Genomic DNA, 25,526 nt, shown 5'->3' with positions numbered 1-25,526 from the left:
ACTGTATGGCCTCCTATTTTAGCAGCCAGGACAGTCTATCAATAGATAGGTATTCAATTTATAGTAAACTAAAAACTAACATAAACTTACTTTCTATAAAAGGTTCAAATGTTCCCAATGTCAAAGCAAAAAGTTATTAGTTAAAAAACGAAGGAAACAGCTTGCCTCCATGGAGAGTGACACCTGAACTGGAATCAGACACTTACATAAGAAAACAGCTGTCAGTCACTGTGGTCTTTAAACTTTGTATCATGGTCAGTCCAAGAACATGAAAGATTGATTTACTCAATAATTATTAAGCCAGTTATTTTCCTATTAATTTCTGATCCAAATAAGAGTTTTTCTCTCTTTGTACTCCTGAAAAAGCATACTGGTGAGTGGTGAAAAAATACTGAATGCCTAGGAACATTACCAAAACAAACAGTTAAATTAACCCACTGGCTTTAATCAATGGAAACATAAATTGAGTTTGTAGAAATCATCTCTGGGGGGCTTCCCTGGTGCCGCAGTGGTTGAGAGTCCGCCTGCCGATGCAGGGGACACAGGTTCGTGCCCCGGTCCGGGAAGATCCCACATGCTGCAGAGCGGCTGGGCCCGTGAGCCATGGCCGCTGAGCCTGCGCGTCCGGAGCCTGTGCTCCGCAACGGGAGAGGCCACAGCAGTGAGAGGCCCGCGTACCGCAAAAAAAAATAATCATCATCATCTCTGGGTCTCTTTCTACATGTGGCAAAATTCAAGCATCACCATAGAAGAGGAAATGAATAAAGTTATGCTGACCAAGTGTTACAATCAATTAGTGACAGTCCTCCATCCCATTGATTACAAATTGCAAAAGAATATTTTACCCCACAAATACCTAAGGTATTTCTACTATAACTTCTTTTAAATTAAGAGCCTAAATGTCAAAGTCTTACCATATTGAGGGACCTACAATGAAATTTGTTTTACACTGTAATGCTCATTTAAGGATGTTTCAGTCAGTCCCACAGGAACTAAGGACCCAGACAAAAGTTTAAGTGATGTTCTAGTTAATTCTTCATATAAAGGTCATGCCAAATTACACTCTGTGCGCGCACGTGTGCATGCGCGCACACACTCCCGCCTCAGAACCTCTCAATCCACCAGGTTTACCTGAAGCATTTTGTCAGGGCTGGGCTCAATGCCAGGCGGCATGTTGCTTGGGTCAAAAGCCAACTGTTCAACCTCGGCAAAGTAATTAACTGGATTCCGGTTTAAGACCAGTTTACCAACTGGGATAAGAGGGTAGTCATTGTGAGGCCAAACCTAAAAATAATGCCATATTCACAATTACCAGACAACCAACAGAAGGAAATTAAAGTACCCATAAAAATATCAGCTTTCAAATACAATGAAGCCAATGATGATACGTGAAAATAACATTTTTGAATCCAACAAAATGATAAGAACTTAAGGTGAGTGCATTGGTTAAAACTTTCACAACAGTAAACAGTAAACATTGAGTCTTTCCCTGGGCAAAAGTACATCAGCTCATCAAAATTTGTTCCCTGCTAATAACAATATATCAGGCCACCCAGATGAACTTAGAAAACTCATCAAACAGGAACTGCAAGGGAAATGCTGGTGAGCCCTCATGCACAGGCTAGGAAACTCTTAAGTGGTACCACTGTGTTTTGTATACAACTTACGAATGCTTGACCACAATTTTTTTTAATTAGTTGCAAAGACACTTAAAAAAGAAAACAGTTTAGCTGTTAACTGACTCACCTTGGTAATATCAAATGGATTAAATGGGAAAGTTTCTGCCTGTTTAAATGTCATGACCTGGATGTAAAAAGTCCAGGAGGGGTAGTTGCCTGTGGCAATGGCATTAAAAAGATCCCGGAGGCCATAGTCAGGATCTTCCTGGGCAAGTCTTGCTGCATCTTCAACAGAAAGGTTTTTGATGCCCTGGTCAGTCTACAGAATGAAAGAAAAGAAGCTCAAACTGAAACTTATTAGCAAAGTTATCAAACTTTAATCAATAATTCATTGCAGGATTATGAGTAACACCAACCAAAGACTGGATTTTCCTCGTAACAGTAATCCTACTGTTCAAATCTGATACAAGTATGAATTTATCACTAAGAAATTCTACTTGATTATCCTGATTCTTCTCAATGTCCAGGGAATCTGTCTACACATTTTATATTTAAAATTAGTCTTTCTTTCCCTTTATGTATTCTATATTATTTGAATTTTTAAAATTGTTGACACAGTTTATTTTCAATTTTCCACTCATAGAGAATGCTACATTACTGTCTTCAGACAAGCTAAAACAATTTTTGCTATAAAATATACATAACAAAATTTATCTTTTAACCATTTTAAAGAGTCCAATTCAGTGGATTTCTTTGAGGACATATCTTAAAATGGAACTGTTGGGTCATATGGTAATTCTATGTTTAAATTCTTGAGGAATTTCAAAACTGTTTTCCAGAGCGGCTATTATTTGAATTTTTATACTCATGCTATTTTCAGATCAGAAAAAAAAAATTAAAATATAATTTTTTTTTTTTGGTCTGTGTTGGGTCTTCGTTCCTGCACGCAGGCTTTCTCTAGTTGCGTCGAGCAGGGGCTACTCTTCGTTGCGGTGTGCAGGCTTCTCGTTGCGGTGGCTTTTCTTGTTGCGGAGCATAGGCTTTAGGTGCCCAGGCTTCAGTTGCAGCATGCGGGTTCAGTAGTTGTGGCTCACAGGCTCTAGGGCACGCAGGCTTCAGTAGCTGTGGCACATGGGCTCAGCAGTTGTGGCGCACAGGCTCTAGAGCACAGGCTCAGTAGTTGTGGCGCAGGGGCTTAGTTGCTCTGCGGCATGTGGGATCTTCCCGGACCAGGGATCGAACCTGTGTCCCCTGCACTGGCAGGCAGATTCTTAACCACTGCGCCACCAGGGAAGTCCAAAATATATCTTAAAAATAAGCAAATGATTAATGAAATTAAAGGACTTTCCCTTTTTTTTTGCATGAAGTAATTTTTTAAATTCCCTGTTTTATAATAGCTCAAGTCAGTTACTGAGATTGTGCTGAGCTAGTATCCCTCCACCCCAACTGTCTTCCTTTTTTCTAAGAAATCACAGAGTCACAGTTTGTAGAGCTGAAAAGAACTTCAGTACAGCCGCTCTAAAGCAGTTCTCTGAGTATGAGCAACCAAAATCAGTTTTCTGACCTTCTAAACAAGCCATTAAGATCCAAAGAAGTTAAGTCACTTTCACAAGCGCTCCTATTATCATCCCATCCTGCTCTTCAACAGTTCCCACCGCTGTCTTATTCTGAAAGATCCCCAACAAGTCAGGCACCATGGAAATATTTCTTTGGCAAGTCAACTCTGGAAGGCTGGTCTATTTCTACCACAGAAATCCCAACTCTTTCTAGCCAGTGGGAAGGTTTAAACTCTTCTTACTATTAGATCTTCAGGATTAGAAAATGGAAGTCACCATCTGCAGATCACCCAGCTAATATGGTAAACTGTGCAATAATATTTCAATACCTTTCTGATTTTAACTGAATCCCCTGGGTTTAGAAAAGAATAATCTTAGGTCAGAATAATCCAGATTGATGAATCTATGTAGATCTCATGCTACCTCAGAGTCCTCTGCTGAACAGACCCATAAGGAATCCAATCTTTCCAGGACCACTGACAGCTGGGACTATTACCCAACTTTACTGTGGCAGAACTGGAGCTCAGAGAACTTTTTTTTTTTTAATAAATTTATTTATTTATTTTTGGCTGTGTTGGGTCTTCGTTTCTGTGCGAGGGCTTTCTCTAGTTGCGGCAAGCAGGGGCCACTCTTCATCGCGGTGCGCGGGCCTCTCACTATCGTGGCCTCTCTTGTTGCGGAGCACAGGCGCCAGACGCGCAGGCTCAGTAGTTGTGGCTCACGAGCCCAGTTGCTCCGCGGCATGTGAGATCCTCCCAGGCCAGGGCTCGAACCCATGTCCCCTGCATCGGCAGGCAGACTCTCAACCACTGCGCCACCAGGGAAGCCCCCCAGAGAACTTTTAATGATATACCAAGTCACAGTTATCTAGAAGAGGGAAGATTTGAGTTCAGATTGTTTTAACTACAAAGCCACAACATGCTAGCTGTCTGAGATACAATCATTTAGTTCTGCTCTAAGTGACACTGTGCTGCTCCTTTTGGCAATTACAAGCCAATGGGTCAACTGTTTCCTGCAACCGTTCCTTGCCAAAGATTATAGATCCGAGTCATAAGTATAAAGACAGGTGACAGTTTTCCTGTTTGATATACCCACATAAGTTGTTCAGATAACAATTAAAACAGGACAGAAGAAAATAGGTCTTTGGGATATCATTAAGGGGGAGCCTATATTTGTCATGCGTCCACTTCTGTCTCTGCTTATTTTAGCAGTAGTATTTGGAAACAAGTTCTTAGGCAACCAGAGGATTTTTAATAACCTTCTAGAGTTCTCTGGCAATATTACTTATTCTAACCAATGCCAAGATCATACTAAGAGAACCCTTTAAAACACCTCAGTTAATTAAAAGATTCTCAAAAACTTCCCCAAAAGTAACTGATCTGATCTGATTGTATGAAAGCACATGAAAAAAACAAATTTGGGGCGGGAGGAAAGTAGCAGCCAGGCAGGCCAGCACACCCCTCCAACCCCCCACTGCTGCCATGATGCCCAAGAGGAAGGTCAGCTCTGCAGAGGGGTCAGGGAATGAGGAGCCCAAGAGGAGATCTGCAAGGCTGTCAGCTAAACCCGCTCCTGCAAAAGTGGATATGAAGCCCAAAAAGCCAGCAGGAAAGGATAAATCTTCAGACAAAAAGTGCAAACAAAAGGCAAAAGGGGGGGTTTCCCTGGTGGCGCAGTGGTTGAGAGTCCGCCTGCCGATGCAGGGGACATGGGTTCGTGCCCTGGTCGGGAAGATCCCACATGCCGCGGAGCGGCTGGGCCCGTGAGCCATGGCCGCTGAGCCTGCGCGTCTGAAGCCTGTGCTCCACAACGGGAGAGGCCACAACAGTGAGAGGGCCGCGTACCACAAAAAAATTAAAAATAAAAAATAAATTAAAAAAATAAAAAAGGCAAAAGGGAAGCAAAGGGAAAACAGGCCAAAGTGGCTAACCAAGAGACTAAAGATGATTTACCTGCAGGAGACGGAGAAACTAAAAACGAGGAGAGCCCAGCCTCTGATGAAGCAGGAGAGAAAGAAGCCAAGACTGATTAATATCACACACCCGGTCCTATCAGTGGTCCCTGTCTCCCTTCTTGTACAATCCAGAGGAATATTTTTATCAACTATTTTGTAAATCCAAGTTTTTTAGTAGCTTTAGAAACAGTTTTAAGAAGGAGGAAATCCCACCTCATCCCATTTTTTAAGTGTAAATGCTTTTTTTAAGAGGTGAAATCATTTGCTGGTTGTTTATTTTTTGGTACAACCAGAAAATAGTGGGATATTGAATATGGGAGGCACTGATTGTCTCAGGTGTCAGCTTAACATTCCATAAATGGGGATAGCTTTTATATCCTATAATACAAAGCATACCAAATGGCAATTTGGAGTCAGTTGTGCATTTAAACATCTTGAACACTTTAAATTACGTCTCTTCCCATGTTGTTTTTGGTAGAATTGTTTCCTAAAGCAAACCACTCCTTGATCTTGGCTCTCCTGGTCAGAATTTTATGCACTCGGCTACATCTTTGGTCGTGGTAGTCCAGTTTTCCTAGTAACTTCATTAACATGCTATAAACAATTGAAAATTCGAGTACATAGTGTATATATGATATTAAATCGTGAATTAGTGGGACTTATGATGTAACAGCACATCAACGTCGGAAGATATTGGTACTTGATATTCCGTTAAGGAAAATTTGCCTCCAAATTTTAAGCTGGAAAGTCACTGAAATAAGTGACTCTGTGTAGTTGTGATTTTGTTTAGAAAAGAATCACAACTACATGATTTTTGTAGACTTTTTTGTACATATGTTAAAAACTGTGTACAAATTGAAATGTCTGTGTTCTAATCCTCAAAACAACCAATAAAATCTCAATTATGAAAGAAAAAAGCAGAATTTTTGTTTTCTGACATTTGTAACTGATTTTTCTATGTGCCTTGTTCATGATATATCCTCAATAAATCCTTAAAAATGGATGGATGGGACTTCCCCTGGTGGTGCAGTGGTTAAGAATCTGCCTGCCAATGCAGGGGACATGGGTTAGATCCCTGGTCCGGGAAGATCCCACGTGCCACGGAGCAACTAAGTTGTGTGCCACAACTACTGAGCCTGCGCTCTAGAGCCTGCAAGCCACAACTACTGAAGCCTGTGTGCCTAGAGCCCATGCTCCGCAACAAGAGAAGCCACCGCAATGAGAAGCCCACGCACCGCATGGAAGAGTAGCCCCTGCTCGCCGCAACTAGAGAAAGCATGTGCAGCAATGAAGACCCAACACAGCCAAAAGTAAAATAAATTAGAAAAAAAAAAAAAAAATTAGAAAAAAAATCATATAAAAAAATAAAGTTCTATTTAAAAAAATGGATGAATTAAAAAGTTAGGAGAAATGTTTTTGGAAAGATAGCATCAGATGTTGAAAAGGAGAGTGAGATTGGTATTACAGATAGAAATGCCCCAATTCTGTCTTAATCCCCTCCTGAACCCCAAAACCATATATGCTCAGAACAACGTACTCAGGGCTAGGAAAGGCAAAGCAATATAACACTTTACTGTTTGCTAACACTTGACTCTAAACTCCAACAAAGAACTCTAGGCTAAACCAGGTAGGAATTTCCTTTTACCTAGCTTGGAGACCTGTATTATCTCTTTTTTTTTTTTAAATAAATTTATTTATTTTTGGCTGCGTTGGGTCTTCATTGCTGTGAGCGGGCTTTCTCTAGTTGCGGTGAGAGGGGGCTACTCTTCGTCGGGGTGCGCGGGCTTCTCATTGTCGTGGCTTCTCTTGTTGCGGAGCACGGGCTCTAGGCGCGCAGGCTTCAGTAGTTGTGGCACGTAGGCTCAGTAGTTGTGGCGCATGGGCTTAGTTGCTCCGCAGCATGTAGGATCTTCCCGGGCCAGGGCTCGAACCCGCGTCCCCTGCATTGGCAGGCGGATTCTTAACCACTGCGCCACCAGGGAAGCCCTATCTCTTCACCTTGACCTAAAACCTTAGATCTTCCTTCTCCAGAGAGAAAATAATATTAACGTGCACCTGCCGGCACCAAAAATATTAAACCAGAGAGCAAGCACAAAATGAGCACTTTCCCAAATATTCACGGCAGAGCTCCCAGGGTCCAGAAGAAGAAAGCTTGACTGCTGATGGCAGCTGTGTGCTATTACCCTCCAGCCACATGAAGAGACCAAAGAGAGACTACACACAGTTCTTCTAATTGGGCAGCGTGAGTCTGTTCACTCAAGCTGTGGTCAACACAACAGTCATGGTCCTACTCAACCAGACCAATACTTGTCATCCTTGAGGGTAGAGGTATGGCTAACGTGGGGGAGGCCTTGATGCTTGCCCAATCCTCAGAAGAAGTAAGGATACGTGGGTGGTGGGAGCCTTCCACCACCCTGCCCAAAGGCAACATGTACCTTATAATGGAATTTGCAGTAAACAGCCTTCCCATGCGCATCAACCAGTTTGAAAGTGTGCGACCCATAACCATTCATGTGCCTGTGTCCGTCTGGGATCCCTCGGTCGCTGAACAGAAAGGAAACCTAAGGAACAGAAAAGTAACGTGCAAAATTTTTCAGTTTAAATCAAAACATCTTATATTTTTAAGACATTCCTAAGTTTCCATAAGAATCTCCTAATGACATGGAACATACTAGCCAAGTGCCCACAGGAAAGGTTACCATTTGTAAAAAATGACAAACAGAAGAATTTTAAAGCAGAATGATATATAAATCATTAACCTCATGGCTCAAAATTCTATAAAGAAACATTAAAACAAATCTGAAAACTAGCCTAACTTGCTATTCAAATTTTAATTTAACAGAAAATTTGTTTGGCACTACTTCCCCTCGTTTCCCTAATACAAAGAACTTTACTCCCTACTAGAAACTTTAAGCCTTAATATTGCTAAATATCAATTGATAATGATTCTAGAATCATGTAAGGTCTAGGAATGGGGAAAGATTAAGAAAATCAATCATTATAAAACTCTTCAAGGATCAAGAAATCTGAGGAAGCCTCCCAAAAAGAAAGTCAAAAACCAATTCCGATAAAATAGCCCAAACTGGAGAAAAACGTCTGAGGCATAATTAAGAGTTCCATATCAGGTGATATAACATAGTGAAAAAAGAGGTGTTCCCACCTGATGCAGAGACTCAGGACGCAGGCTCCAAAAGTCCCAGACCATGTCAGGATCCTTTAGGTGCGTTTGAGGGTTTCTCTTTTGGCTGTGGATAAAGGATGGAAACTAAATGGAAAAAGAGAGAAAAAAAATCCAAAAATTAAGTTTACAGGAATTATGGTATCTTATACATTGCTTAACGCTAGGTTTACAGATTATAATTTTGAACAATGTAATCCTAGAATTTTAAGCTGCAAAACCCTAAAATGAAATTTGCCCTCTACATGTTTCTAGGGCAAATTGCCTCTTTTTATTCATCTTCCAAGCTCTGCAAGGAAAACTGGACTATTCCCATAACATCAGTGAATCCCGAAATGCCAAACTAAGACCAATGATAATTGTTGTTATTTGACCTTATAAAAAGATATTAAATACAGAAAAAAATTTTAAAAAGGCAATCTAGCCAATCCAAATGCTCTTCTTTCTGCTTTTCCCAGGGCTCTTCCTCAAATGCCAATCTATACAGAGTATTTGAAATCAACTTAAATCAACAAATATCTGCAGAGTGCAAAATACTTCATCACCTACCAATATGGCATCCCTGATGAAGAAAATGGGGGTGTTATTTCCAACAAGATCCCAATTTCCATCCTCCGTGTAAAATTTCACTGCAAACCCTCGAGGGTCACGAACTGTGTCAGCTGAGCCCGATTCTCCAGCTAGAAGATACAAACGAGAAAAAGGAAGCCTCCACAAGAGTACTTTGCATCCAAGAAGCCTAAAGTCATAAAGAAACACTGGGATCTATCCTTTCCAATTCATTTTCTAGAAGTAAATTAGGTATTTAAGTGCCTGGGTTTATTATTTCTACTATCCACCAGCTAACTCAGACTAAAAAGTAAACAAAAGAATTAACTGAGAGAAATGAGACAGTGTATGTAACAACAGCTGAAAAGATTATCTACTTAACATAAAAAGATAGCTTTGTTCAAACAAGTAATTTAAATTAAGGGAAGAGAATAATTATGAAGATTAAGGTAGTGAACAAAGAGAATAAGTGAGTGTCAAAATTATGAGGTTAATACTAAGAAAATGAGTCAAAACATAAATTCTTATTCTTAATTTCATTTACTTTTAGATTCCACAGTATTTTAAAAATGCACAAATTCATGCAGAAACAGAATTAATCAGGCATTGTGGTGTGTTGAGATGCAGTTTGATAGCTCTAACTCTTACTAGCTCTGTAACATGAGGAAAATCACTTACTCTCTCTGAAATAGAAAGAACCCCACCTTGCAAAGGACATCTACAGACTATAAACAATGTCAGTAAAGCACCAACCATGGATGGCATAGAGTTAATTCTCAATAAAGGGCAACTGTTATCATGGCTACTGAGTAAGATTCCCACTTCATGCAACCACTTGTAGGAAAAATTCTTTCCAAATGTCACAGAATTGCAGAGGCAGCCTCTGCATAAGTATGATTTCCTAAGACCTCAACAAACAGAATTATGAGTAACTTTCTACATGTCTTAAAATATTTTTTCTACTGTAAAACCTTGCTATCATTTGAAGAAGTGCTTGTTTTCTATTGTCTGGTAAGTTTTTTCTTGAAATTAAGTTATAAATGCCCCACATAAGATACACGTTTGAGTTAAGCAACACCAGCAATGCAAACAGACCAACTTACCAACAGTGGAGAAGCGAACTGCAATGGGCGTCCTCTTTCCAATGTGCTCAAACACCTTCGCCTTGGAGTATCTGGTAATGTCATGCGTGACCTCAAAGTAGCCAAAAGCCCCTAAGGAAAAAGACACAGAAATCCTCATCACAAGACCGTCACTCAGGCCATCAGGCCCTCAATAGGCATCTGCATGAGAGAGAAACTGGTGGCTTAGCACTGGCCTTCTGGGAGCTTCCAAGATGATGGGAGAAGGGGAGATAACCAAACACAAAATGATGAGAGCAAAATGCAAAGTCCTAGGTCACTTAGTGCTAAGCTGAGTGCTACACAGCTGGAGCCAAAGAGGAGGAGGAGATGGGTGGGATCAGAAGGAACGAGCCAAGGTTGCCACAAGGACACAGGGCCTGAGAGGCCCCTGAAGTAGAGGCAGGACCTAGGAGAGAAAGAACAGGGTGGAGAGGAGGAGAAAACACAGGGAGAGAAGGATTGAGCACGTACAAAGGTCGCCACAGAGCCAAACAACAAAATGAACAGCATATCAAAATCATGAGGGAAAAGACACGCAAAAAAAGCTGGAGAAGATGGAAGAGCAAATAAAGAAATTGGGAAATCCTAACTGGGAGTCCAAGTAAGCAGCTAAAACAAAACAACTTCTTCCTTTCTATCAAGCTTTGTTTTTCCTGTTGAGTTTTTAGCTTTCTTTTAAACACCACCCCCATCTTTTGTTTCTCAGATAAAAGCTTTACAAAAGTTTTCAACAAAAAGGAAAAATCACCACAAACCCACCACACTAACACAACCGTCATCGATTTTGCCCAGTTTATTCCAGTGTTTATCCAGTTAAGTGCACCATCTAAATCTAATTATAATTACAGTATGTCTGTGTCGGTATTTCCACATTTTTACTTCTTCACTAAACTGCAAAATGGACTAAAAGGAAGCTTACTTTTATTTTCAGTAAAAAATATTTTATATATAATGTGAAATCCAGGGAAATAACCATCATTTAATTATTGACTCCTCTATTGACAGACATTTTTTCCCTTCCCCCTGGAATGGAGATTTGGCACTTCTGTTAAAGGAGCTCTGATCCTTTGAGAAGTAATTTTTAACCCAGGTGTTATGAAACAGTCCTTTTACAACAAATGAACACAGTTCTCACCTGCTCCTTTGGCGTGCACGACTCTCTCAGGAATTCTCTCCCGGTCAAAGTGAGCCATTTCATCAGTGAAAACCACATCCTGAACAAGAAGGGGCCCGCGGGGCCCTGCTGTAAGAATATTGAGTTTGTCTCCTATCGGATTACCCGCTCCGGTGGTCAAGACATCAGGTTTCTAAGTGAACATGAGAGGAGAAGAGTGCAAGAGAGTCAGTACAATCACACACTTAATTTCTGCTATCACAGGGCACATCGTTTTGCATTTTTTATACCTTCTACCCAAACTCTTTAAATTTCCTGTGTCAAAAGTACTGAAATACTTTTGAAATACAATTGCCTGAAATTTATAGTCAGGTCACAGAAATCCTACGAAATCTGCTCTGAGCAGCAGGAAGATGGCTAAATAACTCGCCAGCTTGCTCCAGCCCTGCTCCAGCCATAGCCGCCGGGCTCCACACAGGAAACCCCAGATACGGATCCTCCCAAACAGATCATACGTGCTGAACGTGGAACGTCCAAACTAATAGTGAGATGATGGTCCCCACAGAAGCTATGCCTGTAAATGCTTTCCTCAATCTTATAAACTCTTCCTGACTGCTGCAGAGGTCAAGGCGGGTCAGCCTGTACAATGCATTCATTTCTCTCAAGCAGTGTGTACCAGCTATTTGCAACATCTCTTTTCAATTCCAAAAAAAAAAAGTCAGTGGCTTTTGTTGTCACTGATAATAAACAATTATTGGTAAGATGGATTATAGTACTCATTTTCTTTTAAACTTCTTTTATTAATTTATTTTATTTCTTTTTGGCTGCATTGGGTCTTCGTTGCTGTGCGCAGGCTTTCTCTAGTTGCGGCGAGCAGGGGCTACTCTTCCTTGTGGTGTGCAGACCTCTCATTGCAGTGGCGTCTCTTGCTGCGGAGCACGGGCTCTAGGCGCACAGGCTTCACTAGTTGTGGCGCATGGGCTCAGTAGTTGTGGCTCACGGGCTCTAGAGCACAGGCTCAGTAGTTGTGGTGCACGGGCTTAGTTGCTCCGCAGCAAGTGGGATCTTCCCGGACCAGGGCTCGAACCCGTGTCCCCTGCACTGGCAGGCGGATCCTTAACCACTGCACCACCAGGGAAGTCTCTATAGTATTAATTTTCTAAAGATGCCAAATGTCTCTGAGATGAGATAGGCTGTTTTACGGTAATAAAGAATTAGTTTTCATCCACCCAATTCTCCCATTTCCGTTACATCAGAAGCCTCCCAGCTGTCCCTTCTCTAGAGTGAGGACAGCACTTTTAAACCTCACATGATCCTGGGCAGCTCCCAGCTGTGGTCACACTCTGCTTTTGACTACAGCCAACTGCCTCTCCCATGACCTCCCCTGGTCACTAGGAAATCAGGGGAGATGCAGAGCTAAGCCACCTCCAACTGGGTGGGTCCAACTCCCAGCCCTGCCAATTACCAGATGTGTGGCTACTAGCAAGTTACTTAGTATTTCTGAGGTTACTTTTCATCTGAAAAATGGACAAAAAATAACTACTTCCCAGGGTTAACACATGGATTAAGAGAACTGAATGTACACAAGATAAGGCCACACACCAGGCAAATACCTGTTACTGCTGTACTGGCCATGAGAAAGTGACCTGATACCAGAAACAAAGCATTTCTGGCTTTATTTTTCTAGAAACCATGACAGATGTGTAGGTATCCATCTAGACTCTCTAGCCCTATCCCCTACCCATCCGGCAACAAACCCTTCCAAACTATATGAAAGTTTACGTGTCCAGTCTGCGGTTACCACCCAATCACACCACCCTCTTTTGAAGACACACATGTGCTAATAAGTGTGACACTGTATACTTGTTTAAAATATAAACTAGAAAATGAATCAGAAAAAGAAAGAGTGAAATTGCACAACTTCACCTTTAGTTTAAACCTAAAATCTTGATTTTTCAACCTTGACTGTCACTAGAATCACCTGGGAACTTTAAGGTTTTTTTTTTTTAATTTATTTTATTTTATTTATTTTTGGCTGTGTTGGGTCTTCGTTGCTATGTGCAGGCTTTCTCTAGTTGGGGCGAGCGGGGGCTACTCTTCGTTGTGGTGTGCGGGCTTCTCACTGCAGTGGCTTCTCTTGCTGCGGAGCATGGGCTCTAGGCACACAGGCTTCAGTAGTTGTGGCACATGGGCTCAGTAGTTGTGGCACACAGTCTTAGTTGCTCCGCGGCATGTGGGATCTTCCCAGACAAGGGCTCGAACCCGTGTCCTCTGCATTGGCAGGCAGATTCTTAACCACTGTGCCACCAGGGAAGCCCACCTGGAACTTTTTAAAGCACTCGGATGCCTGGCCATCCCCCTAGAAATTACTGATATAATTAGTCTAGGTGAGGCCCGGGCATCACTGATATTTTTTCGAGCTCTCCAGGTGATTCCTAAGTGAGGCCAGGATTAACCACCACTAACCTAAAGCTTTTGGATGGTCTACAATTAAAATTGTAAAAAGTCTGAGTAAACTAAGTCTGTCCACCCTTTACATGCTCTTTTCATCATATAATCAAGGCACTAAAGGAAACCTAAAAATGGCAGAGGGGGGTGGAGGGGAGGAACGTCCCATAAAGGAGAAGAGTATGAGGGAGAATACCAAGCTTAGTAAAAGGAAATGTAAACAGGTCAGACTGTCATTTACTTTTCTGCATCCCTAATACAGGAAGGAGTTGCTGCTGAGAAACAAATGAGACCACACCACAAGACCCCTCCTCATGACCAGGTCAGTGTGATAAAGTCAAGAATAAAAACCATGCCCAAAGGAGGCAGATGCAGAGTAAGTCGGATGAGCGAATGAACGAGTGAAGAACTAAAGAATGAGATGGTTTCGCCTGGTGACACTGAATCATGAATCTTCGCTTGGCAATGCTGGAACGTTGCCACCACTGGGCCTCCCTCCCCCCAACGCAGGAATCTCCTCCACAACACCCACCCCCTGGAGAAATGAAACCTGGGTTTGTAAGTTACAAATGCAGCATCTGTCATCTCTTCTTATTCCCTGGTCTAATGGATCAATTGTTCTCACTTTTAACACCTTTCCTCACACATGCTAATGAATATGTAATTCGCTTTTAAAACAAGTGTGGCAGGGAAAGCTTCAACATGGTCAGCAAGACAGAAGGGAGGCCAGTGGGCAAAGACTAGGGAGGAAAAGATCCCCGACTTCAGGGGGTGTTTAGGGCAACATCAGATAAGAAAAACTGACTTCAAGCACAGATAAGAGTATTTACTAGATGAGAAGAAGGACTCAGTATGTTCGCTGAGATGGAGAGTTAACGCAATGACGCTTTACTGAAAGCGAGGGTGGAGCTGGGAAACGGACCTCGAAAGCAAAGTTTTAAAACTCATTTCTGAAAAAAAGCTAGCTCCATGCAGCGAGCATTGTGATCAGCCCCAGTGTAGACACAATTTGTTTTTATTTTCGTTTGAGCCAAACTTCCAGGAGTCTCAAGCATTTAGAATAATTCTGAACTTGAAGCAGAAAGCAGTGAAAATCAGCCCTCCAGGGCTGCAAGCAATGACAAAAATGTCCTGGAATGGCAAAACTTGGAAGATGATACCTGCTTATACGAGTACAGTCCGATGAAGCCACTCCCTGCACAAGCTGAGAAGGGCAGAGGTGACGGGGCGGGGCGGGGGGGGGGTGGATAAGGGAGGGAAGAAGAGAAAAAAATGAAAAGTCTACAAACAGCAAAGGGAGCAACCATCTGGCAGCGACGATAAGAGCAACAGCGAGGCAGATTTCAGCCAGAGGCTGGGAGAGAAAGGGCTGGAGGGAAAAATAACTCAGAGCTTGTCTGCAGGTCAAGGACACAAAAAGCAGCCACAGCATACCTGGGTCACATTAGAAGTTCAACAGTCCCAAGGTGGACCCCTCTGCAGGCTGGATGGTGAGGGGGGCGGCGGCAGGGGAGCGGGGCATGTGGATTTAGAACAAGGGCCCCTCAGGCGACTCATCTTACTCATTCACCAGCCAGGGTCCCTGTCCTCCCCGTCGCCACAGACCACAGAGGCTGGCAAGAAGCATCCCTGTGTCCTGCACACACAATGCTATGGGTCTGCAGTCTTGGAGGAGGGTGGACAGAGGGCTCCTGAGGGCAGTGAGTGCCAGGAAAACCATAACACAACCATGTCCTGTAGCCTGCGCCCCTGTTTTTCACAAGCATCAAACAAAAGAAACAATATCCCATGACGCAAGCTCTGGGCTTTCTCTAGGAATATGATGGAGTGTGGTTACTGCTGGTCCAAAGCTAATTAGAAAGGACAAACACAGAATCAATGCAGTTGACAGAACTGCATATGTTCTGTATATATTCCTCATTTCCCTCTGTAACTACCATTTCTCAAGCACCTGCCATACACAAGGCCTTATCCTAGCTACCTTCATTCAAGCCTCCCAAGAACCCAGTGAGATAAATGTCATTACTCCCATTTAATGGGTGATGCCACATGCTCAGAGAATTTAAGTAACTTTACACAGATTTCAACGTGGCAGCACACGTTTACCTGCAACATATAACAAGTATGGAAGGGCAAAGATGTACCTGCCTACTTGCTGATTATTGGGGGCTTTTTGTTTGTTTCTTTTTTAACTCAGTGCAAGGTCACTTTACAACTAGAATTTTTTTAAGACAGAAGAGCTTTTCTGTTGCTGGACAATTCTAAGAGCTCCCTCTCTAGAAAAGCAGCATCAGTACCTGTTAATGTGTTTACATCTTTCTGGCTGCCAATTCCTCATGACATTCATACATGCTTCTCCTGGACCGCTCTTCCTGCCCCGCCCATGCCACCCCATGAGCTGGGCCAAGGGCAACTTCTTGTGCCCCACAGAATAAATATTATAATTGTCTGTGTACTTCACAGTTTTTCCTCTCTAGACAGCACACTCCTTTTGCATCTATAGCCCTGACACCTGCCACAGTGCTCGGTTACCAACAAGTGCACAACCAATGCTGTGGATCCAACATGGGAATGAATTAAACTATGGACCAATATGAAATGGCCAAGAAGGATTATTTCTAAAAAGGAGGAGGATACAACAATAGTCTATGCCTCTCCCTGCACCTCCCCTCCAAAAAATAAGAGAGAAATATTTGAACTTATAACTTCATATTCTGATCAATCACCTTCAGACAAACTTCTTATAAAAACTGCTGCAGAAATTGGCAAAGAAGTACTTTGGCCTGGCTAAAAACTGGCACCACGATTAGAAAGAAGGACTCAAAGTTAAAGTAAGGGCTTCCCTGGTGGCGCAGTGGTTGAGAGTCCGCCTGCCGATTTAGGGCACACGGGTTCGTGCCCTGGTCCAGGAAGATCCTACATGCCGCCGTGTGGCTAGGCCCGTGCGCCATGGCCGCTGAGCCTGCGCAAAGTTAAAGTAAAATTCCACTTTGGCTTTGTTGTTTGTATTTTTTGGCTCAAACTAAGACACGGATGAAGAAATTTTCCTGGGAGGAGTCAGGTTGGCTTTCTCTGATGAAATATTTTATCAACCTAGCTTCCATTGATTAGTGCCCACTGCTGACACAATTTCCAAGAACTTGCTACCCATCTTAGTTTTCCTTTTTTAAATTGAAAAACAGTGGTCATGCAAACCATCCCCAACTTTCAATCCCAACAGAGTCATAACGACAGCTTCATTTTCCCAGAGATCAATACAGAATATACCTAGTATTTCGAGCAAATCACTGTCTATGACACACCCGTGTACAGAAAACCAAAGGCAGTCCTGGTCCTCAGATTTCTTGGTGCTCCAGGCCTCTGTCCTGATTCAAAGAAGAGGGGAGACTTCCCCTGATGGGGCAGTTTGGGAAAGGGACCCAGGCCTACACAGGGCTCCACTCTCTCCCCTTTGGAAACCAATGGCTGCAGGCAGCAGCCACTCCTCTGGTCATCTTCAGAGCTGCCTAAACACAAGGGGTAAATAAATTCAGCTCAGGAGAGCCATCTCAGCAGGCCCTCTTGGCCAAAACTCCTAAGCCACGTTCTCCAGGCAAGCCTCTACCGATAATAAAGGTGATTCTGGATTCCTCTCATGCCACCGACTCCCTGCTTCTCTGTCAGCTTAGGTGTGCAACGTGTACGTGAGAGGCCTAACCTACTAGACGCGCTCAAGCCTCAAAACAACAAACAGCAGCTTGCTCTGCGGGCGTTGTTCTAAACTCTTTACTCGGTGATCACATTTAATCCATCTCTCCGAGGTAAGGACTATAATAATCTCCATTACACAGAAGAGGAAACTGAGGCACCACGAAGTCATACAACTTGCTCAAGGCCACCCACCTAGAATGGGACAGAAGCAGAATCTGAACCCAAGCAGACTGGCTCGAGGACCCAAATCTTACCCACACGCTATAGCACCTCTCAAAACAACATAGCTAACGTCTCCTGCACGTACTCTTCAGGCTGGGTAATTGACATGTATTCATCTACACACACGTTTTAGATAAATGAATTCTCACAGCAATACTGCAAAGTAAGGAGAATTATTATTCCATTTTCAATATGGGAAACCAAAGAGGAGGGAGGTGAAGTAACCTGGTCGGTGGTCAAGCCTCAATCTGAACCCTGTCTGACTATAAAGCCTGACCCCTCACCTGACCCCCGAAAAGTTTAAGCCACATAAACTTCGTTTACAACCACCCTAGGGAGGAGAAAGACGGACTTAAGAGACATATCAACCAATGTAGTGTGTGAATGTTATTTGCATCTGACTGTGAACAAAGTGTTAAAAAAAGAGAGACGGACAGTGTCAGGGGTCCCCAAGACCACCCCGGGTTCAGTGATTCCCTAGGACTCACAGAACTTAGCATCTAGGCATACTCAGGCCGTTACTTATTACAGCATTTAAGTACAAAGCAAAATAAGCAAGGAGAAAAGGCACAATGAAGTCCAGAGGAAACCAGCATAAGCTTCCAAGAATCCTCTCCCAGAGTCATGCACGACATGCCTAATTTCCCCAGCAAGCTGTGGCAACTCCCGTGAAACGCTGTCTCACAGGGAAGCTTGTTAGAGACTCGGCACCAGGGTTTGTACTGGGGGCTGATCATAGAGACACCCTCTGACTCCCGGAAGGAGAGCAGGTGTTCAGCATAAACCACACTGTTTGCACAAATGGCTTAGGCACTGTGAGCCACTCTTACCAGTTAGGGTGGTGGGAACCCTCCAGAAAGCCAAGGTCCAGATGCCAGCCAACCTTGCCAAGAGGCCTTTCTGAGGGCAGCAGTCTCAGGCCTGCATGGAAACTCTTTTCTGCACAGAGACAATCTGGGAAACTGATCATGCTACTTGGAAATGTGAGGATGTGAGGTACTACTGTTCATTTTGTAGATGTGACCACAGTTATTATTAAAAAAAAGTCTTATCTTTTGGAGCTATATCCTAAAATATTCACAGATAAAATGATACAGTGCCTGCTATTTGCTTCAAAAATGGGGTGGGGGGGGAGTTGGTGGGATAGAAATTCATTATTGAAGCTGAGAGACAAGGTACTTGGAGGTTCGCTAAACTACCCTCCCTATTCAGTTCTGGTTTGAAATTTTCCACAATATAAAGTTTTGGGTTTGTTTGTTTGTTTTTCCATGAAGAATCAAAGAGAAATGTCTAAGAAGAGAAATGAGGGAGAAGTTGAAGCAAGGGAGAGGAATAGGGGACCACATCATATATGAGTGGTAGCTCTGAGCAGGCAGACTCAGCACTGCACTCAAAATATACAACAGACCAGGTGATGAACGCTGGCTCCTGCCCAGACAGGGCTTACTGTCACTAGAAAAAGTGGAAAACCCTAACTTCCATGTCGGCCACTTACTCCTCAACTCTGAATTAAGTCTGATGTGCTTTTCATTTTCAGCATCAGAGAGTGACTCACCTCAATACCACATCACACTGAGGGGGTTTTCTAGCACACAATCAGTGAACTGACAACACTAGGAAATTTTTCTGACTGCCTGAAAGGCTGAAAACTACGCTTTCTGAGCTCTAAGTGGACACTTCATCACTGGGATATACTTCATTTTGTAAGTTGACTTCATCATCGTTAAGCCACTAAGGGTCTCAGTATAAGTCAAGAACAGTTGGTCATTCTAAGCTCAAGAGGCGAGAAGGAGTTTTCATTCTACTTTACTAATTGCCTAAGTTATTCTATACCATCTGCCTGGAGAACTGCCATTCAGTAAAATACTAAGTAATACATAATGGAAAAAGTGAAATCCAATAAATGTAAGAAAAGACCAAACTGTCTTTTTCATCAAGAACCAAATGGGTCCTGTTGGTACTAAACGAAGTATACTAAAGTATCACTGAAGTGACAACAGGCCATCTCAGCAGTGTGCTAACTGGTATGGGATACGGCCTTACGCTGACAACAATACACTCACTGCTCAAGGAACAATAGAATCTCACAGGCGTAAGTGGCGCTGGGAAAACCGGACAGCTGCATGTAAAAGAATGAAATTAGAACACTCCCTAACACCATACACAAAAATAAACTCAAAATGGATTAAAGTCCTAAATGTTAAGACCGGACACTATAAAACTCTTAGAGGAAAACACAGAAAGAACACTCTTTGACATAAATCACAGGAAGATCTTTTTTGACTTGCCTCCTAGAGTAATGGAAATAAAAACAAAAATAAACAAATAGGACCTAATGAAACTTAAAAGCTTTTGCACAACAAAGGAAACCATAAACAAGATGAAAAGACAACCCTCAGAATGGGAGAAAATACTTGCAAAAGAATGAACGGGCAAAGGATTAATCTCCAAAATATATAAACAGCTCATGAAGCTCAATATTAAAAAAACAACCCAATCAAAAAGTGGGCAGATCTAAATAGACATTTCTCCAAAGAAGACATACAGATGGCCAAGAGGCACATGAAAAGATGTTCGACATCACTAATTATTAGAGGAATGCAAATCAAAATGCATTGATGCAATGAGGTATCACCTCACACCAGTTAGAATGGGCATCATCAGAAAATCTAGAAACAACAAATGCTGGAGAGGGTGTGGAGAAAAGGGAACCCTCCTGCACTGTTGGTGGGAATGTAAATTGATAGAGCCACTATGGAGAACAGTATGGAGGTTGCTTAAAAAACTAAAAATAGAATTACCATATGACCCAGCAATCCCACTACTGGGCATCTATCCAGAGAAAACCATAATTCAAAAAGACACATGCACCCCAGTGTTCATTGCAGCACTATTTACAATAGCCAGGTCATGGAAGCAACCTAAATGCCCATTGACAGACGAATGGATAAAGAAGATGTGGTACATATATACAGTGGAATATTCCTCAGCCATAGAAAGGAATGAAACTGGGTCATTTGTAGAGACGTGGATGGACCTAGAGACCATCATACAGAGTGAAGTAAGTCAGAAAGAGAAAAACAAATATCGTACATTAACACATATATGTGGAATCTAGAAAAATGGTACAGATGAACCAGTTTGCAAGGTAGAAACAGAGACACAGATGTAGAGAACAAACGTATGAACACCAAGGGGGGAAAGTGGAGGGGGTGTGGTGGGATGAATTGGGAGATTGGGATTGACATATATACACTAATATGTATAAAACAGATAACTAATAAGAACCTGCTCTATAAAAAAATAAAATTAAATAAAATTAAAAAGATCTCACAGGCAAGCAAAGAACTGCCTGTCCTTGAACTGCATGGGGGAAAGAGGAGCAAATGCCTGAAGAAAATAAAAAATTATTCCAAGGATTCCAGGGAAGAAAACTAGTGGGTAGTGTTTTTTCTTGTTTAATTAATTAATTTATTTATTTATGGTTCGTTGGGTCTTCCTTGCTGCGCACGGGCTTTCTCTAGTTGTGGCAAGCGGGGGCTACTCTTCGTTGCAGTGCACGGGCTTCTCATTGTGGTGGCTTCTCTTGTTGTGGAGCACAGGCTCTAGGCGTGCGGGCTTCAGTAGTTGTGGTTTGCGGGCTCTGGAGTGCAGGCTCAGTAGCAGTGGCACACGGGTTTAGTTGTTCCGTGACATGTGGGATCTTCCCAGACCAGGGCTTGAACCTGTATTCCCTGCACTGGCAGGCAGATTCTTAACACTGCGCCACCAGGGAAGTCCCTAGTGGGTAGTTTATTTTGTTCTTTTTGTTTTTATCGGTAGATATTAATCCAATGTTATCAGTAATCACTTTTTTTTAAAGTAGGTCTGGATGGACTCCATTGACTGTGCTTTTTAAAAAAATTTTTATTGAAATATAGTTGATTTATAATATTGTGTTAGTTTCAGGTATACAGCAAAGTGATTCATATATATATATATATATATATATATATATATATATATATACAGCACCTGGCCCATACATGACTGTACTTAAAATATGGGCTATGAATTAAGGATAATAAGACAAACAATCCAATGTTTTAAAGGACAAAAGATTTGAACAGATACATCAAAGAAATATATACCAATGGTCAAATAAGCATATGAAAAGATGCTCAGCATCACTGGTCATCAGAGCAATGCAAATACCACTTCCTACCCACCAGAATGGCTTAAATTAAAAGAATGACAATACCAAAAGATGGCAGGATGTGGAGCAACTGGAACTCTCAAACTCAGTTGATGGAACTGTAAAATGGTACAACTGCATTGGAAAAAGGCTTACGAGTTTCTCATAAGACATTCAATTACCTTATTCACTTACCCAGCAATTCTGCTCATAGGTATGTTTTAAAAGAAATAAAAGCATATGTGTACAAAAAGATTTATATAAGATTCTTTATAGAACCTTTATTCATAACAGCCACACACTGGGAATAGCCCAGGTGCCCAGCAACCGGATAAACATGTGGTGGTCTAATCATACAATGGAATACTACTCGGCAATAAAAGAACCATGGATACATGCAATGACGTGAATGAATTCTAAAACATTTTTTTAAATCTTAAAACATATTTGCTGAATGAAAGCAGCATTACACAAAAAGTACATAAATCGATGGTTTAAAAAAGAAAATCAACATGGTTGCCTGAGGCAAGACTGCAGGGGTTGCAGGAAAAGACTGGAAACAGCATGAGGGAACATTCCAGGGTAATGAGAATCTTCTGTACCTTGATAAAGGAACCGGATGCACAGGTGTTTATATTTATCAAAAAGCAGAGAATGGTGCACTTAATATTTGTATATTTCCTTGTATATAAATTTTGCCTTAAAAACATAAATAAGCATTGAATTCTGTTAATTTGCATGCTTACTGTTTAGGGGTCAAGTCTGCTGATGTCTACAACTTACTCTGAAATGCACCTCCAAAAAACAGGTTAAAAGATGTATGAAGGGACAGACAGATGGAATAACATGTAATAAAAAAATATACAGCAAAAAAAAAATGTGGTGGATATATGGGCATACACTACACAGTTCTTCCCACTTTTCTGAATGTTTGAAAATTTTCAAAAGAAAGCACTGAAAAATTACAAAGGCCATGTGACATATGCAAAATTCCATTCGGTGGGGGGAGTCACCTCAAAGAAATAAGCAGTTTTCACTCAGAGCAGCTCAAGTAAGAAACAACAAGACATCAATGTGACTGCCAATCAGGACAATGTAAACAGTGCACTGAGACGCATGGGCAGAGGAGACAGCAGTATTTCAACTAGAAGTACCCAAATTATAGATGCGCTTTGCGAGCCAGCTGTTTCTCACATGGGTGACCAGGTAGGGTAAATCACCAGCGAGGTCATAATGACTTAAAAACAGTTAATGATTCTCCCAAACAGTGAAGAGGCAAGCTAGTCTCAGGGGAGTCCTTTAAAGAGAATAAATTTTGTTTTATGAAAAACTCACTACACTGTCCATATTTTTTTCAGTTCACCAAGTATTCATGAAAACCTCCATGTGAACAAGGATGCAGCAACCACTGGGTATGGAGAGAGTCCTGGCTCCAAGAAGCTGAGTTCTAACCTTGACCCTGCCACTAACTAGCCACCTGTCCTTGATTCATAAGATGCTAAGTCTCTCTGGGTCACTTTGACTAAGAACTCATGAAAAACTAAATACCCTAGTAGCATATAAGGAGCAAAATGATAAATTTTCCAGGCTCTTAGAAGAGAATGGCAGCCTTCTCACAAACAGGGAACTATAAGGCAATCCATGGGAACTCAGCATTAATACTAGTTCATTAACACTAACCTGGTTTTAAGAAAGAGCGCTAGACATGACTCTAGTCCTCTCTCTGCCATTAACCAGCCACCATGGGAACTGGGCAAGTCCCTCAGACTCTCTGGGCCAATTTGACAAAAGAAGACTCAAAACAGACGTGCAGAAACTAACACAGTATTGTGAAGCAATTATACTCCAGTAAAGATCTATTAAAAAAAAATAATAAATGCTCTCATCCCATCCAACCTTCTCAGAGATGCCCTTCAAGGCTCTGCACCCCAGGGTACAGGCCAGGAATGCCTGGCCCACCACCACTGGGCTGAAATCCTACTCATCTTTAAAGCACTTGTTCAGATGTCACCTGCTTTGAGAAGCCTGCCAGCCCAGTTGGTCACTCCCTGTACACTCTGCAATTAACCTATATTAGCGCTCTCCCCACGTTGGATGGTAATCATTTGTTTATCTGTCTTGTCTCCCAGACTGGACTTGGAGCTTCTGTGTGGTGCAATTCTGGCCTCATTGGAATTTGTACCACTCACCCAGCACTGTTCCTAGCACATGCTGGCACTCAAAGCATATGTGTAAATAAGCGCATTAATTAATCACTAAGGTCACTTCTAGCTCTAAAATGCTAGACTTGATGTTTTTAAGTGCAAAAGAAATCATGGGTGTAAAAATCTTTTTATTTAGTTGTTTAATGCTGTGTGTACGGTGCTGCGGACGTCGACATGATAAAACACGGTTCCTGTCCCCCTGGTACCCCACAAATATGAAAGCTGGTAGTCACTGAGCAAGGGCAAAGCTAGAGTCTGTTCCGACTTCCCCCCTCACTTCCTTTCCTGCAGCTGCAGCTCTCTGCCTCTTTCCACATGAGCCTTCACTCCTGTCTCAAGCTGCGACCTCTGTCCCAGCTGGCAAAAGCGCAAAATTATAAGCCAACCACCCGCGACCTGCGGCCCACGACTGCACGCGCACACACACACACACACACACACACACACACACACACACACACACACACACACACACACACACACACACACACACACACACACACACACACACACACACACACACACACACACACACACACACACACACCCCGCCCGTTATCTTCGTACAGCCCTACCGAACCGCCGCGCTGGAGAAGCAGGGGCGGTTACTCGCGGACACCTAGCTTTCTGCGCGGACCGTAGGGCCGTCTCAGAGAGCGCAGGGTGTACCTGCACGGCTCGCTGCTCCTTCCAGATCTTCATCTGGTCGCTAGCTGGATCCCGGCTGTCCGCCATTATGTCTGGCGCTGCAAAACGCTGCAGGGTACCTCTACTCTCGCGTCTCCAGCCCCGCGGCTAAAATTGGCTACTTCAGACTCCGCCCCTCAGCTCCGGCCCTTGTCCCGTCCCCCTTGGCGGGACCGCCTCCTGATTGGCCGCTCGAGCGCCAGGCGGGATGGGATTGGAAACCAAATAGGGGCGGGGCTGGAACTCAGAGGGGGGAGGTTGGGGAGAGGTTGGGGAGGGGTTGGTAAAGGTGGGGTGGCCCGCGGCTCAGACCCCCTAACCTCGGGATTAAGGAACCTAGGGCCGGGGCCCCGAGTACCAGGACGTGACTCTCTCCTCGGTTTATCAGCATCCTTCAGGTTGCCCTGGGACGCAGCGGTTGGTGGACTGCCAGTTTTGTTGAGGGAAAGCTTAGGTCCTGCTGGGTGCGGCTTTGAACTCTAAATATGTTCTCAGCTCTTAAAAAAAAAGAAAAAGAAATTTGGGTTGAGTTCATCTGTGCAAAATGAAGTTTTGTCATGTTCTAATGTTAATATTGTTTACAACTGAAGGATTGATGGAATTTGGAATAAATGCATACACTGATTCTGCATTTAAGTATGACCAGTGGTCACACTCTCAAATGTTGCATTATTTCTTCTTTGTTACAGATTATGCACAGAAAGACATGCCTTTTTAAAAAACACAGAAAAGCAAAATATTGGCAAGTTCTAAATGATCTTAATAGTCTAAAATACATAGAAAGAAAATTCAACCTTTTAGACTCCCTTTTTGGTTCAGAAGCTCCCCCATTTTTGAGTGTCTACTATGTGCTAGACACTGCTGATGGTTGCCAGACTCTATCACTTAATCTTCACAACAAAAAGACATTAAAGATCAATGAAGTCTCCCCACCATGACAGTATAAACAAGCATCAAGAGGTTGGCTTGCTCCTGATGTAGAATAATTAACTAAGTTAACTAAGATG

The 25,526-nt window shown here is 42.6% G+C and overlaps 1 protein-coding gene across 1 annotated transcript in view; it reads right to left on the bottom strand.

The window, feature by feature from the left end:
* Window positions 1-24,621, bottom strand: part of CAT (catalase) — a 38,463-nt gene extending 13,842 nt beyond the window's left edge. Inside the window, exons 1-8 of the mRNA XM_082845757.1 lie at window positions 24,502-24,621; window positions 11,116-11,287; window positions 9,960-10,070; window positions 8,857-8,987; window positions 8,290-8,394; window positions 7,565-7,690; window positions 1,747-1,938; window positions 1,132-1,284 (exon numbers count right to left, since the gene is read on the bottom strand). Of these exons, the coding sequence (XP_082701883.1) occupies window positions 1,132-1,284; window positions 1,747-1,938; window positions 7,565-7,690; window positions 8,290-8,394; window positions 8,857-8,987; window positions 9,960-10,070; window positions 11,116-11,287; window positions 24,502-24,567 (1,056 nt within the window). The 5' untranslated portion in view covers window positions 24,568-24,621. The remainder of the gene's footprint in view (window positions 1-1,131; window positions 1,285-1,746; window positions 1,939-7,564; window positions 7,691-8,289; window positions 8,395-8,856; window positions 8,988-9,959; window positions 10,071-11,115; window positions 11,288-24,501) is intronic.
* Window positions 24,622-25,526: the final 905 nt, after the last annotated feature.

The sequence above is a fragment of the Leucopleurus acutus genome (genome assembly GCF_964270905.1).
Source record: "Leucopleurus acutus genome assembly, chromosome: 8".
NCBI classification, from domain to species: Eukaryota; Metazoa; Chordata; class Mammalia; order Artiodactyla; family Delphinidae; genus Leucopleurus; species Leucopleurus acutus.
Note: the sequence above shows the minus strand (reverse complement) of the source record. Positions and strands in the feature narration are given on the sequence as shown.